This window comes from Protopterus annectens, chromosome 12.part0, assembly GCF_019279795.1.
Source record: "Protopterus annectens isolate FY-2018-M chromosome 12.part0, PAN1.0, whole genome shotgun sequence".
NCBI lineage: Eukaryota > Metazoa > Chordata > Ceratodontiformes > Protopteridae > Protopterus > Protopterus annectens.
The window spans coordinates 913,201,150-913,220,521 of record NC_056746.1 but is presented as its reverse complement, the minus strand read 5'-3'; the positions used below and the strand labels follow the sequence as shown (position 1 = coordinate 913,220,521).

The window sequence follows — 19,372 nt, the reverse complement described above, 5'->3', positions numbered from 1 at the left end:
CCTGGATGAACAGGTCATGTACATACAGAAAGATCTGAACCCCTCTCATCTTTCAGAAAACAGCATTTGATGAATACCCTTGGAGCAGTAGAGAGGCCAGAGGGAAAAGCAGATAACTGAAAATTCAAGGAAGAAACAAGAGAAATGCAAAAACTTCCTGAAAAGGGGATGGATAGGGATGTGAAGGTAGGCATCCTTGAGATACAGAGATACTGGAGGGAAGAACAAGGTTTGAAGGGACAATATCAGAAGGGAAGTGCCCTTTATAAAGGGATTGAGCTGAGAAAGACCAGAGTGAGTCTCCAGGTGCTTACGCTTCTGGGGATAGGAACATCCTGGAATAAAAACCCTTCCTTTCCTGGGTAGGGGACACAATTTGAATGGGGCCATGGGCCAGAAGAGCCTGAAGCACTTCTGGAAATAAAGAAAGCTGTGCCTATGGAGGTTGTGGAACACTCTGAAAGGGGGAAGGGGTTCCCACACACCATGAAATATCCCTGGCAGATGATGGACATCCCATGGCTCTACTGTCCTTGTCTAAAGGAAGTAGTTTAGTAGAAAGCAAAAGCTTAGAAGGTTTGTCACAGACACTTGTACAGAAATTCATAATCAGGCACCTTGTAACATCTGTCAGGTTTCCTAGGGGCTGGACGCTGAGAATCAGGGGCAACAGAGGCTGCTGAAAAGGTATCTAACAGGGCAGCCAGGACTGGAGGAACAGCAGAGGGTTTGGGAGGTTCCATCTCGAGGAGTTCATAGACACCTTTTGTGCACATCAGAAACCTCCCACTTGAAATATTCGATCATAAGAGAAAAAGTATCCCCAAAACAGTTCTTCTAAGGGAGAATCTGGACTAAAAGAATCCTCTTCCTCAAACCCATAATCCAAAGGAGAAGGGATCTGAGAAGAGAATACCAAATGCTTCTCCAGAATCAAAATCCTTATCAGAGGAGTCTATAACACCAAAAGTGCATATGTGCAACTACATAAAAGTTTGACACACAATGCACGAAACCTGAAAATAGTGAACGGCCACGTAATTAAATTTTTCCCTAGGGAAAAAAAATATGTGGCCGTTCGCTAAAAAAATAATTTAACACCATAAACAGGTGGGGGGCTCTGTCCCCCACACTCCCTAACTAAACATACCAACTCTGAGATCACACTATAGGGTAGGAAAGGGCAACTCCGTGAAATTGGCCAACTATCTCCTTGCCCTATGACATTCGATGAATGTGTCGCTGTTTCCGTATTCGCTCAGAAGCATTTTTGTGCTTCTAATATAGACCCTTATCAGAGGACTCTTGTTCCCTGGGCCACTTATGGGGAGTAGATGACCAGGGAGGAGCAGGCACAGAGATTCTTTAAGGAGAATTCAAGACCATCAAAGCATTAAATAACTTGAGTAAAATTCTGGTATTCACATTGGGTATCTAACATAAGGGGAAGTATGTTTTTTTTTTTTTTTGGGGGGGGGGCGTTTATTTTAAGGGACATCTGCACAAAAAAAAAAACTGGGAGGTTTGGACCCCTACCAACACTATCAGTATACTAGGAATCTCCTTCCAAACCAGACTGCCTGGAATCCATCTCAGTTCTTAGGATATAATCAGCCATGGTTCCCCTTCAACATCTGCAGGAGACGTTTGTAAAGCCTCCAAGGACGTGCAAGAAGTCATATCCATGTCAGCCTCTGACAGGGTCGGCAGAGGAATCCTAATGCAACAATCGGGCACTCCTTCATGGTTTCACCAGCCTTGACAGGGCCTGGGAAGACAGCACAGCAGCCAAATCAGGCCAGAGTTTTTTGGCCTTTTTCTTGGCAAGCAGTTGGGACAGGAGGGCTCTGCCATAGCACCCTGTGCTAACAACGTTCGATGTTGGTTTTCTTGGTAACTAGACAAGGAGGAGAGACTACTACCTAGGATCTTAGGGAAAAATGCTTGGCAGATGGAGCAGTGTGTATAGTTGTGAGAAGCACCCAAACAGAAGACACATTGCTCGCCATGATCTTTATGGAAAATCTGCATCTCACATGGACGTTTCCCCTTTCTGGATGACAGAAAAACTCACAAAAAAACAGAAATAGAAGATCAGAAACCCTAATGGGGCATTTATTTGAAACACGGCTCAGTAACCAGCACAGACGAGCAGCATTCAGATCGATGTTCAGTGATGGCGTTTGGGCTGGTGTTGAAGTTCTGAGGTCCGTACGTCACCTTTATGCCCTACACCTTGCGTGGGAAGCATACATGTGACATAAGACATCTATAAATTCTAAAAGGCTTTGGCATATTGGCCGGACATTGGGTTACTCTTGGAAGGTGATCCCTTAATTCAGGAATATTGCAACAGTGATGCACAGAAGGACATCCAAAGGTACCAGAGCCTTAAAAGGATCTTGGTTCTAGGTCTGGCACCAAGCAGAAAATCTCTTCCACCTAGCTGTGAATGATTTTCTAGTAGCAAGTTTCTTTGCCTTCTTTAACACCTTCTGCACATCTTCATAAAAAAGGTATTAAAATACTACAATCAGGACAGAAAGTTGAAGAAATTGAAGGTCGTGGTGCATCAAACAACTCTTACTCTGTGCAAAACCAAGTTCCAGCTTTACTCTGTCGCATATCGACTACTCAGAGGCAATCTCTGCCTAACATACAAAGCTATGTCAAACCCAGAGCTGTTGGACATGCTCCACGTAAAGAAATCCCAATCCCTCCGAGCTACACACTCTAGGGACCTAAACCTTGTCACTACAATAAACAGAACATGCTGGAGGGATAGATTCCTATCTGAGACTTCCCATACTCTGGAACAAACTACCTATCTATATCAAACAAAGCTCCTCATTAGCACTCCAAGAAAAATCTTGATGACTGGATGGGAGATAGGAAATTCACCCCGGGGATCACTTCTGTGGCACTGCTAGACAGGGGCACAGGAAAATAATTTTCTTGGGTAGCAAAAGCCAGGGTACCATTTGGCTAGGCTTATATAGGCCCTAGGGCCAATAGCCTAGTACCTACCTATGAACCTACAAGATGAGCAAATTGCCTTTGGCCATTTTTAAAAGAAGGGAGTACCACTGCTGCCTGGGCCAAAAGGGGGTTATCACAATTATCTTCAGAATCCTTCGGAATCTTTAGAAGAACCCATTTGGTTCTGACAGAATGTAAGCAGCTTATAAGGATAGTGTGTGCTAAGCTGCTAGTTCCCAGGTTTCCCAGGTGACTTCAGTCTGCAATGGAGGGGGGATAGATCTTGCATCCACCCCTTGTGTACCATATCAGTGTGGTGGTAGTGTCTGTGATTACTAGTTTAGTACTACAAGTTCTGTAGTTTAAAGATGGTTTAGAGAGCTGACAGCATGTATTAGTGCCATCATTTCTCTGACATTTATGTGCCTCAAAATTTTCCTGCTGTTTCCATAGATCCTGGATTTTCACCCCTTTGGATACAGCACCCCAAGCAAAGTCTGAGGCATCTGTGATCACAGATTGAGCAGGGACTGAGTAGTATAATGGGAATCATGGGCTGAGACACAACCGACTGACACACCAAAGGATCTCCTTTTGACAAACCTAAGCACCAGGAACTGAAAAGACTAGAGGAGTGCTGGTGTTGGGTCCAAGCTGATTTGAGCAACCACTGAATTTTTCCTCATGTGAAGGTTGGTCAAAGGAATCATAATTGCAGAGGCCAAGAAACTGAGAATCCTTAGATGTTCCCTGGCTGAGTCTGTCTGGAAAAAAATCAGAAAATGTTTCTTATAAAATTCCACCCTGTCCTAAAGGAGGAGGATCATTATGAGGGACATACCTAGGAGACATTCTAAAGAAGATTTCTAAATGTTCACCTGAAATCCCAGACTGAGAAAGTTTCTTTACTCAAGCCAGATTTTTTGGCAACTTGTAAAAAAAAAAAAAAAAAAGTCATCTAAATATGGTAGTGTGTGTAAATTCTCTGCAATGGACTATTACAGGAGCCAGACACTTTGTAAACACTCTTGGAGCTGCTGACAACCCAAAACATAAAACAGAGAACTGAAAATGTAAACAAGACAGAAAAAAAATTAGTATATGAACCGGAAAAGGTGCAATCCACAGTTACTTAAAAAAAATGAAGTGTGGAATAAGAGATGGTAAAGTTTAGAGAGACCACATTTTAAAATTTGTGATTTATTGTGAAGGTTTAGAAAATAAAGGTCTTGGGCAAGTTTCCCAGGTTACCTCTTTCTTTAGAGAGAGTCATGTACTTACCATAACTTAGAATCTGTGCTATCCAGTGTCATTATTCATCACGGATGGATCTTGGATAAGACCTCAGATCCGAGCTGGCAACTGAAAGGACAGATCCAGAGCTCAAGCTCTTCCCCTTCCCATAATCCCCTGCTAGCCCACAACCCTCAGATCGAGTTTGCTGGATAGAGTAAAAAGGGCAGTGTAGACTGTCTATAAAACTGAAAAACACCTAAAGGGAGACATCCCTCCGTATCTACCAAATCTCCAGAAGGAAGGGGAAGGAGGGTGGGAATGTGATGAATGACGACCTGGACAGAAGTTATAGTAAGTACATAACTATCTGATGCTATCCGTGTCATTACTGATCACAGATGGGTCAGAGTCCCCAGCTACTATGAACCCTGGGAAGGATATGCCAGAGCACAGAGGAACCAAAGGAAACCCTGCTCCTAGACACCAAACCCAACTAGACACTAAACCCAACTTATAATGCATAACAATGGAGTGGGGATTAGACCAAGTAGCTGCGGCGCAAATCTCATCCAAAGAAAGTTTTGCCAAGAAGGCAGAAGATGTGGCTACCAACCTAGTAGAGTGACCTTTAACTGGTCCAGAAAGACCCAGGTGCCTGCTTTCGTAAATGTGGGAAATACAGCTAGCGATCCAATGTGAAATAGGGACCTGGGAAACTGCTAAACCTTTCTTGGCCTGAGAGAAGGCAATAAAGAGCTGATCTGACTTCCAAAATTCTTCAGTTCTCTTAAGATAAAAACATAGTGCTCTATGGATGTCCAGACAATACATGTATTTCCCTTTATTAGAAAAAATGGGGAAGAACACATGAAGCTGAATAGATTGGTTAAGATTAGCCTCCAAGGCTACTTTAGGGACGAATGAAGGATTGGTCCTGACAGACACCCTAACCTTGTGAAACACCATGAAAGGGGGCTTAATGCTGAGGGCCTGCAACAGGGAGACCCTCATTGCCGAAGTAATAATCACCAAGGCGGCCATCTTCCAGGACAGGAATTTAAGATCACAAGTTCCTGCATGCTCGAAGGGCTTCCGAGTCAAAGACTGCAACACTTCTGTGAGATCCCATAGTGGGGATGCATCCTTGATAGGAGGCCTGAGGAGAAAGATCCCTTTGAGGAAGGCCTTGCACAGCCCGGAAGAAAAGTTTGGACTTTTGTTCAAATGGATGTTAGAGATGGATGCCAACTGGAGTTTGATCATAGAGAAACTGGCTCCTTGGTGAAAGAGAGAGGTCAAAAACAAAATGTCAGGAATAGAGTCTAAAAAGGGATCTAGACTGTGTTTAGCCCAAATAGAAAATCTCTTTAATTTACTGGAATATACCTTCTTGATAGCAGTTTTGAGATGCCAAGATAATAGGAAAGGATAACAGGAAATGGAGGAACCATGCGGTTAGACGAAGAGACTGGAGATTGGGAAGAGGAAGCCCCCCCCCAAGGGTGGGAAATGAAATCTGGGGCAGGCTCCAATACCCAGGGCAAATATTTCAGATAAGACCAAAGGAGGTAGAACCACACCTGACGAGGCCAAAAAGAGGGAGAGAGGATGGGAGGAGTCTTCAGGCGACCAACTTTCTGTAAGACTTTGGGAATGAGGGGAGTTGGGAGGCAAGCGTATAGAAGTCCCAACGGCCAATCATGCACCATGCATCCCTGAGCAACTCCCCCATTAGGGGGATCAGTGCAAAGTAGCTGCTGTATTTGTGGTTGTTTGGGGAGGCAAAAAGATCGCAGCAAGAAAGACCCCAATGGCGGATTCAGGGACCACTCCTGATGACTCAGAATTGATCTAAGTTTGTCGGCTAACACACTGGAAATGCCGGGAATTGCATTGCAAGAAAGCACCTGGAAGACATCATCCATTCCCACACACTCATGGCCTCGCTGCACATGGGATAAGACAGGGTTCCCCTCTGCTTGGTGATGTACCAGACCACTGCCATGTTGTCTGTTTGAACTGCTATAGTCCCGAGAGGGAGGTACTCCCGGAAGGCTTGCAACATTAGGACTGCTCATCTCCAGGACAATTATGTGCAATTTTGTCTCTATGGGGGACCATGTGGCTTGAACACTCCTTCCCCGAAAACACTACCCCAACAGGGAAGCATTCGTGGTCATCATGGCCTTGGGTTGGGGAAGACAGAACGGTCTGCCTAGAATGAGATCCTGAGTTTGGAGATGCCAAGCAAGGTGATGTCTACATGCCTAGGAGATTCTGATGGTCATGGACATTGCGTGATACTGAGTTGACCATTGCACTGCCAGAGTCAACTGTAGAACCCGCATGTGATATCTGGAGAGAGGCACTAACTGAACAGCCGCCATCAATCCTAAAGCTTGCAAGATTAAGTGGGCCGTGGGTGGGATGATCTAGATCCAGCAACTGATGGACCTGGTCCCGAATTATTTGAACTTTGTGTAGGGGAAGTGCTGCATCTCCGACGCCATGTCCAGAAGGACCCCAATAAACTCTAGGTTCTGACAGTGAGAAAGATAGGATTTAGGCAGGTTAACCATGACGACTAGATCCTGAAAGAGACTGAGGGTATAATCCTTTGGCCATAGCAAGTTGATGCCTTCTGGGTGGGCCATAAGGAGCCACTCATCCAGGCATGGGAAGACCTAAAAATCTTGCAGCTGGAGATGAGCTGCCACCATTGACATGGATTTGGTAAACACCTTGGGGGCTGTGGTGAGTCCAAAGGGCAGGGCTCTGAAATGAACGTGGCTGGCCCCTAGCCAAAAGTGCAGGTATCTCCTGGAGCATCTGTTGATTTTGATATGATGGTACACATCCTTGAGCTCCTCCAGGCATATCCAGTCATCCTTGTGCAGAAGAGACAGAATGGACTGAACAGTGACCATTCGGAACTTGGACTTCTTGACTGACAGGTTCAGTTCACTTAGGTCCAAGACAGAATGCAGGTCCCATCTTCTTGGGCAGCAAAAAGAAGTGAGAGTAAGTTCCGGACCCTCACTATCCTGTTGGGACCTCTTGGATGGCTCATTTTTGAAGAAGGTCTTGGACCTCGAGATGGGCTAACTCCCTTTGATGTGGTGGAACATCCAGGAGAGAACTCTGAACTGGAGGGAGCTGAAAAAATGGTATGAAGTAACCCCCTGAAATGATCTTTAAGAACCACTGATCTGATGTGATACTTGTCTAGGCTAGTGGGTGGAGGGAGAGACAGCTCGACTGCCTCTATGGCAGGACAGTCGGGCACCACTTCAGTGGTTCTGCGAATCCCCCTACCATCAAATCCACTACCCCGGCGGGAAGAGGAGGATTTCTGAGGATCATCCTGGAAGGAAGACTGAAACATGCGGAATTAAGTTTCTTACTACCCCACTGAATTTTGGAAAAGGATCATTGGGGTGCACAGAACTTGATCCTACACACACACACACACACACACACACACACACACACACACACACACACACACACACACACACACACACACACACACACACACAGTCTTTCCTTCTTGCTTGCTGCGAGTCAAAGTTTCTTTGCTGAAGTGACCAAACAAGATTGACCCTGCTGAAAGAGGCATTAGTGAAGCACACCTTAAAGGGTTCCGCAGCCCCACAAAGGCAAAGTCAGGCATGCCGTCTAATGGCAATGCTCATGCCCGCCATTCGAGAGGTGGCCTCCGCTGAACTGGAGATCAACCTCATCGAAGCATTAGCCAGGGATGTTAGATTGGACAGCTTCAGAGAGACCAACTTAAGAGTCTCCGGAGGCAGAAACTCGGAAAGAGAAGTGGCGAGTACCGATACCAAATCCCTTTGGATCCAGATGAAGTGTGCCATGTAATTGGTTGCAATCAGTCTAAATGTAGCTGAGGCAAACACATGCTTCCGAAACAGTCAATTGTCCGAGACTCCCTATTTGGGGGATGGACCATGGAGCTCTGTTCATCGAGCTCCTTTTTAGTAGCTGCAGCCACTACGATGGCATCGACAGGGACACCCTTACTCCAAAAGGTCTTATCCTTGGAGGGACTTAGAAACTTGCTAGCATTTTTAGGCACTGGTTCCACTGTGTCTGGCTCCTTCCATGCCCTGTCGGAGATGAGTTGCACAAGCTCGCCGTCAGGGGGAGACACCCAAGTAGAGGATGGGCCCATCCCATAGGCTTTCAAAAACACTGATTCCTCTGAAGACGGGGTGGGAGAAGACCAACTGCCTCTTTGCTTGATGATTTCGAGGACTTCCCTGAAGGACACTTCCTCAGACGGAAGTCTGGGAGACCTGTCTCTTTCCTTGAAATCCGTGTCCTCAGTGAGGGACTCTCTAGGGAAGTCCAAGAACCTCCTCTTGCACATTCTCTTCTGAGGAGGCTCCTTCAGAGTTGGCTCTGGAAGAGACAAGGACCCCAAAGGGGGTAATGCCCGTCTGAAGGTGCTCACAGAATGGCTGACCCTGGAAGGATGCCGACTTTGATGCCCAATGTTGAGAGGGATTGGGGAGGACCTAGAGCTAAACAAGAGGTAACTGCCCAGCCGGAAAAGGTACTCTCTATTGCCCAGAAGTTGACTGACAGGAGGAACCCCCCCCCCCGCGGGTGGAGACACCTGGGAAGAAAGGGGGGATACCAACACAGCACTGACATCTCCAGACAATTATCGGCCCCAAGCTATCCAGTACAGAGGCCCCCAGAGGAAGGGAATGTTCCAAAAACTCTAGGCCCAACCCCCCCCCCCCCCCGGGAACCAGCACCAACACTGTGGGGCCGAGGCACAGCCAGTTCCGAGTACAACTGAAAAGAGCCCGCCAAGGACCCTGACAGTGTGGTAAGGGAAGATACTTCAGACAACATCGGCCTCTCACAGGGACTGCTCTGATCCCGAGGATCCAAACCTGGATGGGTTAGATGAGGAGAGTGAAGCCCCGCGGATGGAGTGGATCCCCTTGGCGACTGAGCAGGGGATAACAAGCCCAACTCAATTTGGGCCTTGAGAAAGCTCATCATCCTGGTCATGTCTGAGGGGAGCAAACTTTGAGGATTTAGAAGAAATAGAAGAATGTCCCGGCCTAGCTGAAGGCCTGTGGTCTCAGCAAACCAACTTGTGCACCTAGGATCTGAGCTTCTGGCCCTCGAGGGAGAAACATCAATAATGACTGGATCTGATAAAATAGTCGGATCCGAAGACCTAGGTGGATCTGAAGGAGTGATTGGCGCCGTAGATGGATCTGATGGGTGGGTTAGATCTAAAGACTGACTGTTGAGTCAGAGCCAAGGGCCTCAGAGACGCCAAGGTCTCGGATCTAACAGAAGGAGCCTTGGCTCTCAGGGAAGAAGAGAGCAGATCCAAAGCTAAAGAGGCTGAGCTCAGATCCAGGGAACTGCAATGCGAGAGCCTTGGCTTTTTGGAAGGCAAATCCCTAGAGGAAGATGACTTCCACTTGGGATCGGAGGGAGGCTTAAAAGGGGAACCGGAGACCAGAGGATCCCCTTTGGCAAGCCCCTTAAGCAGGAACATGTTTCTACATTCCAGGATAGCCCTGGGGTTGAATCCAGCACAAATATCACATTCAACCTCCAGTTGAGGCTCTCCCAGTCAATAAACACACTCCTTGTGCAAGCTGAAGTTAGGCATTTTCTGACCACATGAGGAGCATCTTTTAAACATTGTGCACTCACATTCACACAAAAACCTAACACCTGTACTTTACACTGAAGGGGAAGGGGTACAGAAGGGCAAAGAAACTTCCTGCGAAAAGGGGTAGCAGAGGGAGCTAAGAAACTACCCAAAGAACCAGGGGGGAAAAAGGGTGGGAACCCACGGGAGAGAGCTTAGAGAGAACTTGAAACCTGACTACACTAAGACTAAAAGAAGACAGGGGACAAAGGACGAAAACCCCAGAGAAGAGAGGAAAAAAATTCACTTAACCGTACCGAAGCTAGCTTGAGCTACAGGATGCACGTCCTTGAGAAAATAGTGGCAAACGGGATTTGATGGTTGTGGGTTAGCAAGGGATTATGGGAAGGGGAGGAGCGTGAGCTCTAGCTCCATCTTTTCAGTTGCTGACTCCTATCAGAGGTCAGATCCAAGACCCATCTGTGATCAATAATGACACTGATTGCATCAGATCACTAGAAAGATTCAATTAAAAAAAAACATCCCTGGTTGACTAAGGGAAATAGGTTTTAAACCCCAAAGATACAATTTGATCCTGAATAGGATGAAACAGGGAGGTTTGACTGGAAGTATGTACAGGAATCCCTTGAAAAGTAGGAGGGAATCCCCATTGGCATTTGCAGCCTCTTTGAATGCTTCCCAGAACCAAAATGTCTGAAGTTATCTGGTGTCCCAGGGGGAAGTGAAGACCCAGACTTTGAGAATGCTTTACTGGAATACAAGGGGGACAGATAGGAAAATAGGTTTAGGGTAGAGTCAATCTGAGTTTTTACGTTGTCCTTTGTTTTGGGAGAATTTTTCCTTCTTTCCTGAAGCTCTGGCCAGTGCCTTATGAAATTGTTTTCCTGTGCCTTGCTGGGACTGTTTATTCCTATAAAAGTAACCTAAATTGGAAGGAAAGTTTCTATTACATCTTGGCATGGAAAATTGAAAAATCTGGGTAAACCCATTATTTAATTTTCCCTTTTTATCAAATCTTTTAAGCAGCTCAGAAGACTGGACAAATGATCCCACTTTATTCAGAGAAGCATTCATATGGGATTTGTCAGAAATTATTACTGAGCTCGACTGAAGGTTTGAAAACAATCTGTGAGACTGGGAAACCTTAAAATTTATGAGAAGATTAAACACTTTCCTCAGGGCCAGATTCTCAGTCAAAGGAGTAAGACCTTCAGAAACTTCTTGCCTCTCATACTGAGAATGGGAATTGGAGAGAGAAGAAAATCTTTTTCTTTGAAAATTAGGAAAGACTCGGGATATATACAGACTAAAACTGCTTTAAAAAAAACCTTTAGCAAAACGCAGTCAATCTTCCTTGTCTGCCCTAGGCAATGGGGACATGTGAGAACAGTACATAATTTTTTGTCTCCTTTTCCTAGGAGGCTCTTCAACAATGCAGTACCTTGAAGAACGGTCCTTCCCCTGGGAATCAAGCTCCTCAGAGTGACTCCACAAAGGAAAAATGTCCGCTCATTCCTCTGATGCAGATGAGTGGTATTCTCTTGCCTGAAGAGGCCAGCCAAACACAGCTGCAGATGATGCGCCTGCTCTTGGTCCTTACTGGCTTCCACACTGTAGCACTAGAGAACAGAGAACGATTCAAGGAAAAAAATATGATTACAGTGGAGTCGCTCCCTGACAGCCATGGTGAAAAGGAAGGTGGAATCAAGAATGATGCCTTCTGTACAACTTTGCTCTTCTTGTGGACTGAGGAGAGAATGACCAACAAGGCAGGACGCAGGTCTATTACTCTATTGATAAAAATGTCAGACATGTGGCAGCACAGCTTTGGTATCCCACTCTTTCATCCAGACTAAAACGATAAGGTCTGAAATAAAATTTTTTAGCATCACCAAAAATACTAGCCCTAAACCCCAGCAGCAAATTAACTGGAAAGTTGAACTTCACCTCACAAAAATGATAAAAATGGAAGGCAGCCCACAACAGAGTATTTATCTGCGCAACTCTGAAGAAATGCTAGCCAACCATTGATCTCTTGAAACCATAGCAGATAGAGCTCTGACAGTAAGGGTGACAGAGGCACATGTATCTTATTTCTAAATTTAATTATAAATCTACAAACCCCCTCATTAAAGAGAGAGTTGCTAAACCTTAAAGCAGCTTAGACAGATGTCAGTAAGAAAACAGCAGGATTTGCTACAAAGCTCCTGTTCAAGTGCTGATAATGGTCTTGTAAGTTCTAAAATCTGCAGACTTCTTTGGTGCAAGTGGCCTACAACCCAGTTCTTTGGAAGAGTTTTAAAAAATACCTTCATATTCCTCAGCAACAGGGGAAAAAGCTAAAGGTTTAGGCTGCTCTATTCCAAACACCTTGTAATACCTTTCCTGTTTTGAAGTAAAATCTCCTTCCAACCTGACATTCCTCTACATCAAGTTAACAGTTTCCACTAAAGAAACATTTCTCAGGTGGTTGGCCTAAATAAAGAATTGTTGCTGTTGTGGCACGGCTTCAAGTAGAGTGGTGCTTGATTGTGTAGGCCAGAAATTACACTTCCTCAGTTGAGTCTCAGGACTTTGCTGGGGCAAGAGATCCTTTTCATCTTTCTTTAGGTGCCCACCCCCTAAAGTGGAGAGGGAAAATCCAAAAAGGAGTAATGCCCTCTGTAGTGCTGCTAGACAGTCCCGTGCAAACCTGTTACATTCAAGAGACAAAGGAACATTTGCATAGATCTAAGCAGCTGGCATCTAAAAATTAAGATGTCTGGGTCTTTGGAATCTGCAAGTTCAAAAGCCTAGAACAAAGGAAGACAGCATTCTGGCTGTAATATTGACAAGACCTCAATGGGTCTGGAAATCGTAGGCCTAATGCAGGGGAAGACTGTGCTGCCATGGTATCAGTCTTCAGTCACAAACTCTCTTAATGATATCCTTCTCAGGTCTTCAAGCTTTCTAAGCTTAAGTAGTTTTGGGGACTCCCTGAACTATTTTCTTGGTTTCATAAAGGACTTCATGATACTGGATGTCTCTCCTGTTGAGGGAAGAACACATCCCTTGATCCAATGCAACTAATCGTAATAAGCTTCAAAAGCGCTGATATTTCTAGCCAGTCTCAGTAATATTTTTTTTCTGCGAGAGGCATTACAACTAGTTACATCACACTTTTTATCCAAGCAAAAAATAAGCTATAGAAGATGGCATTTGGGAGACTCACTCTCTCACAAACACACAAACATCGGTTTGTGCCTTTTCACAATGATGTCATTAGCCACAGGAGGGGTAGGGGACAACAGACAACTATGCAACACAAATAGTACCAACAAATAAAAACAGCAATCTGAAGTAAAGCCAAATGCAAAATAGTGTTTTAACACGGCTTACATTCATTTAGCTGAATCACACAACATATTAAAAAAACATTGCCTGGAGTAATTGAATTATGAACTACTGATTATTCAAAATGCTGAATTAAAGGAATCATAGCAGTTGACATGCAAATATTTTCTTTTTTAAACCAAATGTGCAATCATATGCAAACCACAGAAGCATTAAATGTAGTCATAACATCGACTTCACACACACACAGATGGCGGGCTTCATTTGCTCAAATTAAATTCTGTAAAACAGTTTGATGTTTCAGTACTTCAATTAGGAACATTCGATCATTTAAAATACGATGTCCTACAATTCTACAAAATTAATGTAAACTGTTTAGCATGCGACTTTGAATTTATAGTGACTCAATGTTAGCCAAAGATGATGACTTCTCAAGTCAGTTGAAAAAGGCAACTGTAAATGACATGGGTTGCTCATATTATTCCTACAGTGTGGGAGGTATAATTTTATACCGTGATTAGGGCATGTACAACTGTTCCAGAAGTTTAGCCAGAGGAATGACATCTACCTAGAGCTACATCCAATTCATTTACAAGTACTGAATGCAGCAGAGGTTTCAACCATGCATGTATAAAAAGTGGAACATTCACTCTTATAACGTGAAACAAATAGGCAAAATGTGGACCAGTTACTAATGTCTTCAACCACAAAGATCACACCATGGTTATGAACTTCTTCATACTAAAAGTTATTTTGGTGAATTAAGGAAATTCAGTATTACCCAGTATAGCTTACCATGTTTACTTAAAGAAATATCCACAATCCATATGTGCCAAACCCTTTCAAAGCGGAATAAAAAAAAGTGTTTTCATAAACATTCCTCATAAGGTACACTTGAGGGGCGTGAAATGCAGTGCCGCAATGATCCACATGATTACCATTTTCTGATCACAAAAGGTTTCTTACTTATGACAAAACAGTAAGACAATATATCTAAACTTTTAACCTAGAATGTCTCCTTTTGACTGCAGAAGCAACAGACCTAAAACAAGAAAGGAAATGTAATAAGTGCACCTGCAAACCAGTACTTGAGCTGCAGTACTTAACTTTTCTACCACCATGTCAACATGCACTCTCTTTCTGAGCTGGACTTCTCTAGTAAGTAAAGCTTTTGAAACTCAGTAAAACAAACAAGGAATTTAAAATAGTTAGGAAAAACAGGGAAAATCCCACCAAAAGGCATCGCCTCAATTAATACACTAACTCTCTTCCAAAACAAGCCAGATGACCTCCACTAACAGCAACTAGGTATTAAATGCAACATTTTTTTAAAATTGGCATATTTGGGGGGGGGGGTCACTATCACCTTTCTGTTATTCCTTTGCTAAATTAAATAAATAGCAACGCTCCTCTCTCTTTTTCTGTACTTATATATACACACACACACACACACACATATATATATATATATATATATATATATATATATATATATATATACACATACAATATACACACATTTTTATACCAATACGCACAAACGAAAGAAAAAAAGCTGACTTTTTCTTCACTATCATTTCTGAAAACAATTTTACACTCAAGACAATATATTTTTCCTGCTCAAAATCATCACTTTTTGTCCAAATCTGTAACTGGAGTTTTTGCCAAAATATAATTCAAGAAGGAATGGGGGCTATGAAGACAAATCCCACATACACCACTCTTACTGCAGACGTGTTCCAACTTTGGCAATGTGCAGTACTTCTAGCTAGATGAAAGGAGATTAGACTTGCACAGTGGATTGAAATCTGCCAAACATACAATCTGTAAATGTAATATGGTCCCATGGGCACTGGAAAGGACTGCCCGAGAAAGATGGAAGTGAGTGACCACTGCTGGCTCATCCATCCTAACAGGAGGGAGGGACGCAGCTCTGACTGACTGCTTGGCTATCTCCTAGGGGAGTACTAGGTATTGTACCCACACAGCATGGGCCTGGCTGAACACAAGTTTTTAGCAGTTCAAGCAGTGCTGCCAACCAGGGGAAAGCATGGATGCCTCATGTGGGTATGCAGCTTTAGTGGAACTTAACAGAGCTTCTGCAGGGGATAGGAGCTTCAAGCGGGGAAACCCGCTGGTTCCCAAAGAACAGGCCCACTCCCTATTGCCAGACTCATCTCTCTGGAATGAATGGATGGATGGATCAGTCTCTCCAGGCATGGTGCAAATGGACCACAGGTCACTTGCCCAGGCTCAAGGTACTTTTCTCTCAAACTGAGATAAGAATGAATGAGTAAAATGTGCTAAGGAAGGGGATCCACTAGTCAGGACACAGTGTATTTTGGCAGACTGTCATAAGTGAAATGACAACAATCCTAAAATGACTTTAGCAACAGCCCATTCTACAGGTCTAAGTATACCAATGAAGTATACATTTAAAGATAGTATTTAATACTGCAAAACAAACTTTTTATATAAATTTTGTTTGCATGCATCCTTACGTATGTGAACACGAATAAAAATAAGTTTGTTTCAAAGCATTTTTTGAAAAAAGTTAAGTTTAAAAATGCTTTTGCCTGTGGATGTCTAAGCTTATCCAACAATGTGCTAACAAGAGGCATGCAAGTCACTTTTTGCACTTTTAATTATGCTGTTAATTTAACAGGTTCCTAATCATATACTTGCTTCAGAAGTAGTTATTATTCATGCTAATCTAGAATAACTAGAACTCCAAAGGGACATGCATGCCTTACTAAATTTGATCAAGATGAATCCTGTAAGAAAACAAATTCACCAACTACTCAGCACAAAAAATGTCATGAACAGGCCATAACTGTAATAAACTTCTTTTATTCAAAAGAATATAAGATAAATTGTATTTATTCCTGCTAGTGAGTTAATGAGAAAAAGAATTCAAAATCAGACTTGGCTAAGGTGTCTTCAGTAGTAAATGGAAATGAAAACTGGGAAATGTGAGCGCCTGGTTATTTGTAAGACAAAAGTTGAGTTGTTAGGAGCTTACCATAACTGCAGATGTTTGAGCAGCTTCACTTTGGTAGTAAAAAAAAAAATACAATGTTCTGGCATCAGAAGTAGGCCAAAGCACTAGAGAGAGGAAGTGCTTTACAAGACTGGAAGGGTGCAGGCTGCCTGAAAGAAGGGATATCCCAAAACTGAAAAACTACAACAGTAAATACTATGATAAACAACTGTCACCAAAGACGTCACTTCAGATAATCTGGCAAGGAAAAAATGAGTTACCACCAGAGGGAAATGTGTCATCTTTTTATGTTAGACGATGGTGGTATAACTACTGCATCAGAAATACCCGAGAGAGGAAGGGAAATCATGTCCTAAACTATACTTTACAAGTCTACTTCTGATGTGCAAAAAGACAAAGAAGTGCCTCCTACATTGTCATGCCTTCTACTTTCACACACCACCTATGAGGCACAGCAACTGCAGCACCGCTAAGGTTCTCTTGACCTTTTCCTTATATACTTCTCATTAATATAAACAGTAAGGAACAGATATGCAAATTTCAGACTTAATTCTAAAGTTGTTTACCTCTGCAAGCACCCACTATATGCGAGTCACTGCTACATTGCCTACCCCTACGAAGAGATGCAGAGCTACAGTTATTAACATTACTACTACTAATAATAATAATCCAACTTAAGGGCAGAAGCAGACACTGTACAGAGACAGTGAGTATGCAGACCAAGCTAAATACACAACATACACTTTATAAATGTCATAAAGAGCCTGTCACTTCTGTGGGGTGGATGTGATCTTATTCAGTATTTGACAAACAGGGATCATGTTCTTCAATCTTAAAGGTTGTATAGCAGACTCTTTATATACAGAAATTTCAGTGTCAAGTTGCTTGTATGGGTGTATCATACAAAAAAATTAAGGGAAAACTAAAAATTAGGCATTTAGAAAGTCTTCTAATTCCCATAACTGTAAGGAACTTCACAGAAGCTCTTTCGTGTATTTATGCGGGTCAATTTACAGGTGGCTGCTGAAGGCATATCAAAGTGAAAAGAAAAGCAACTCAAAAATCCAATATGTGTATGTGCCAATCAGATGAAGCATCTTTTGAAGGTAAGTGAAACAGCACTGGCACCTTACAGAACGCCAGTATGATGCAACATGCCACAGTTTTCCAGTCAATGATCTGTTAGAGAGCGAGCCAGTGCCTCTTGTATCATGACCTCTTCATCTGCTTCATAATCCTTAAAAGAAAAAAAAACAAAATTAGATTTTACTTTGCAGTACAAAGAGTCCAACTTTAGACGCTGCCAGCCTGCAAAACAGAAAGAGCAGCTTTCTGTGTAAACATAGAAAATTGTTTTGTTTCAAAAGACAATTACATTTCCATTATAAAAACCCAGCACCTACTTCTTTGCAGAGTACAATGTTATGTATTACAAAAAGTACAGCAGTTAGGTATTTATCACAGAACTACACGCTCATTTACGAATGGTATATTTTGACCAAGTTTCCCCAGCAGCAACCACACCCACACGTTCTCTCACGTCTGCTAAACAGATATAAGCCTAGTATACAACCAGCATTAGTAGGTGCTCATAACAGTTTTTCTGAGTGCGAAATGTGGGGGGGGGGGGGGGGACAAATTATAGCAAGCAAGTACCTGTCAAATTAAAAGTGACATATTATTAAAACGAACTACATACATACAAAATAAAATCTACCAAGTACAGGCAATGAAGCAAGAGTTCCAATGCTGTAAAGCAAGGAAATTGTGGTGAGTTGATTCTGCTAAGCAAATGTCAATCTAAAATCTACTGTTTTGATGCATGCATACATAAAAAAATATTTCATACACTGGCAATAATGCCCTTATAGCCTGCCAAAATACCAAAACAGTTATGCCCACAATGTGTGTGTAGCTCAGTGTGTGTATGTACAAGCATTTCCAGATGTAGCATGTGCATATAAATACTAAGCACATGCAGGCAGCAGTAACATTTTGAGAGAACAGCCAGAGTGGCAACATGTATGTGTGGCAGTCACAGTCTGTTTATAAGTTTAAGTTAAAAAGCCTCATTCCTGATATGTTTGTGTGTAATAAAGCTGCTTGACCTGAACACATGAATGTTCATCCATTTTATCTTGACCAGACGAGCGACACCAGTGTCAGAACCGGGATTAGAAGAACTACTTCTACAAGCCAGGAGGTGCAGAGTTAAAAGTGAAGGCAGACTAAAGCAGGTTGAGTGAAACGGAGCTCAGACAAACGGAAAAGGATCAGAAATGAGCTAACGGTAAAGAAAACTGCACAAATGATTTGGCAAACAAAATGAAATAGTGCATTTATAAGGCACAAAGTGCATTATTAATCAAACAAGTGGCACAAAACATATTAAGCAAGTAAAACACACAAACCACATTATTAAATGAAATGTTCCAAACCACAAGTTTTAATAAAACTAGCAAAACTATTCATATGGGGTTCAGAAGTACCTTTGGTTTGCATAACGAGCATGTTTAAAGTAAAACAGGCACAAGAAAAGTATAATGAGCATGATGAGAGATTAAAAGGGGCATAACGAGTACAATAATAGGGCAAATTAAGCTTAGAGAGTAAGGGGACCATGTTTTTTAGTAAAAGACCGTATTTGGACAGAAACTACTATTTTCCATTGATCGAAGCCATTCAAAGCATAACTAGAGTTGTTTAAAGTATCTCAGAGTGTGCAAAGTGTTTGCAGTGTGTGAGCTTTATTATGGTGCAATTACTTCAGTTTGCTGTGTGCAAAGTACAGTTATATTGCAAACTGTACTCATAGTACAGCCATTTCGAAAACTTTGTGCTGTGAGCATTTATTTGCAGAAAGCTACCATTTCAGAGTGTTTCTTACACTGTGCAGAGTTATTTCACAAAGTACAGCCATTTTGAAAAGTTATTGTGATGTGTACAGCTTATTTGCAAAGTGCATTCATCTCCAAGTGTTTCTTACTCTGAGCTTTTTCTGCTGTATACGGTTTAATCGCAAAGTACAGTAATTTTGAAGTATTTCTTATACTGACAAGGAGTGGTTTCATAAAGTACAGTGATTTCAGACTGTTCTTATGCTACAGAGACTTATTTGGCAAAGTGCAGTTATTTCAAAGAGTTTGTTGTGC

At 42.7% G+C, this 19,372-nt stretch overlaps 1 protein-coding gene across 1 annotated transcript in view; it reads right to left on the bottom strand.

Annotated features, from left to right (window-relative positions):
• Positions 1 to 16,053: 16,053 nt before the first annotated feature.
• The window catches only part of RNF114 (ring finger protein 114), a 420,507-nt gene continuing 417,188 nt past the window's right edge, over positions 16,054 to 19,372 (bottom strand). The window contains exon 6 of the mRNA XM_044089941.1: positions 16,054 to 17,457. Coding sequence (XP_043945876.1) covers positions 17,392 to 17,457 — 66 coding nt within the window. The 3' untranslated portion in view covers positions 16,054 to 17,391. The remainder of the gene's footprint in view (positions 17,458 to 19,372) is intronic.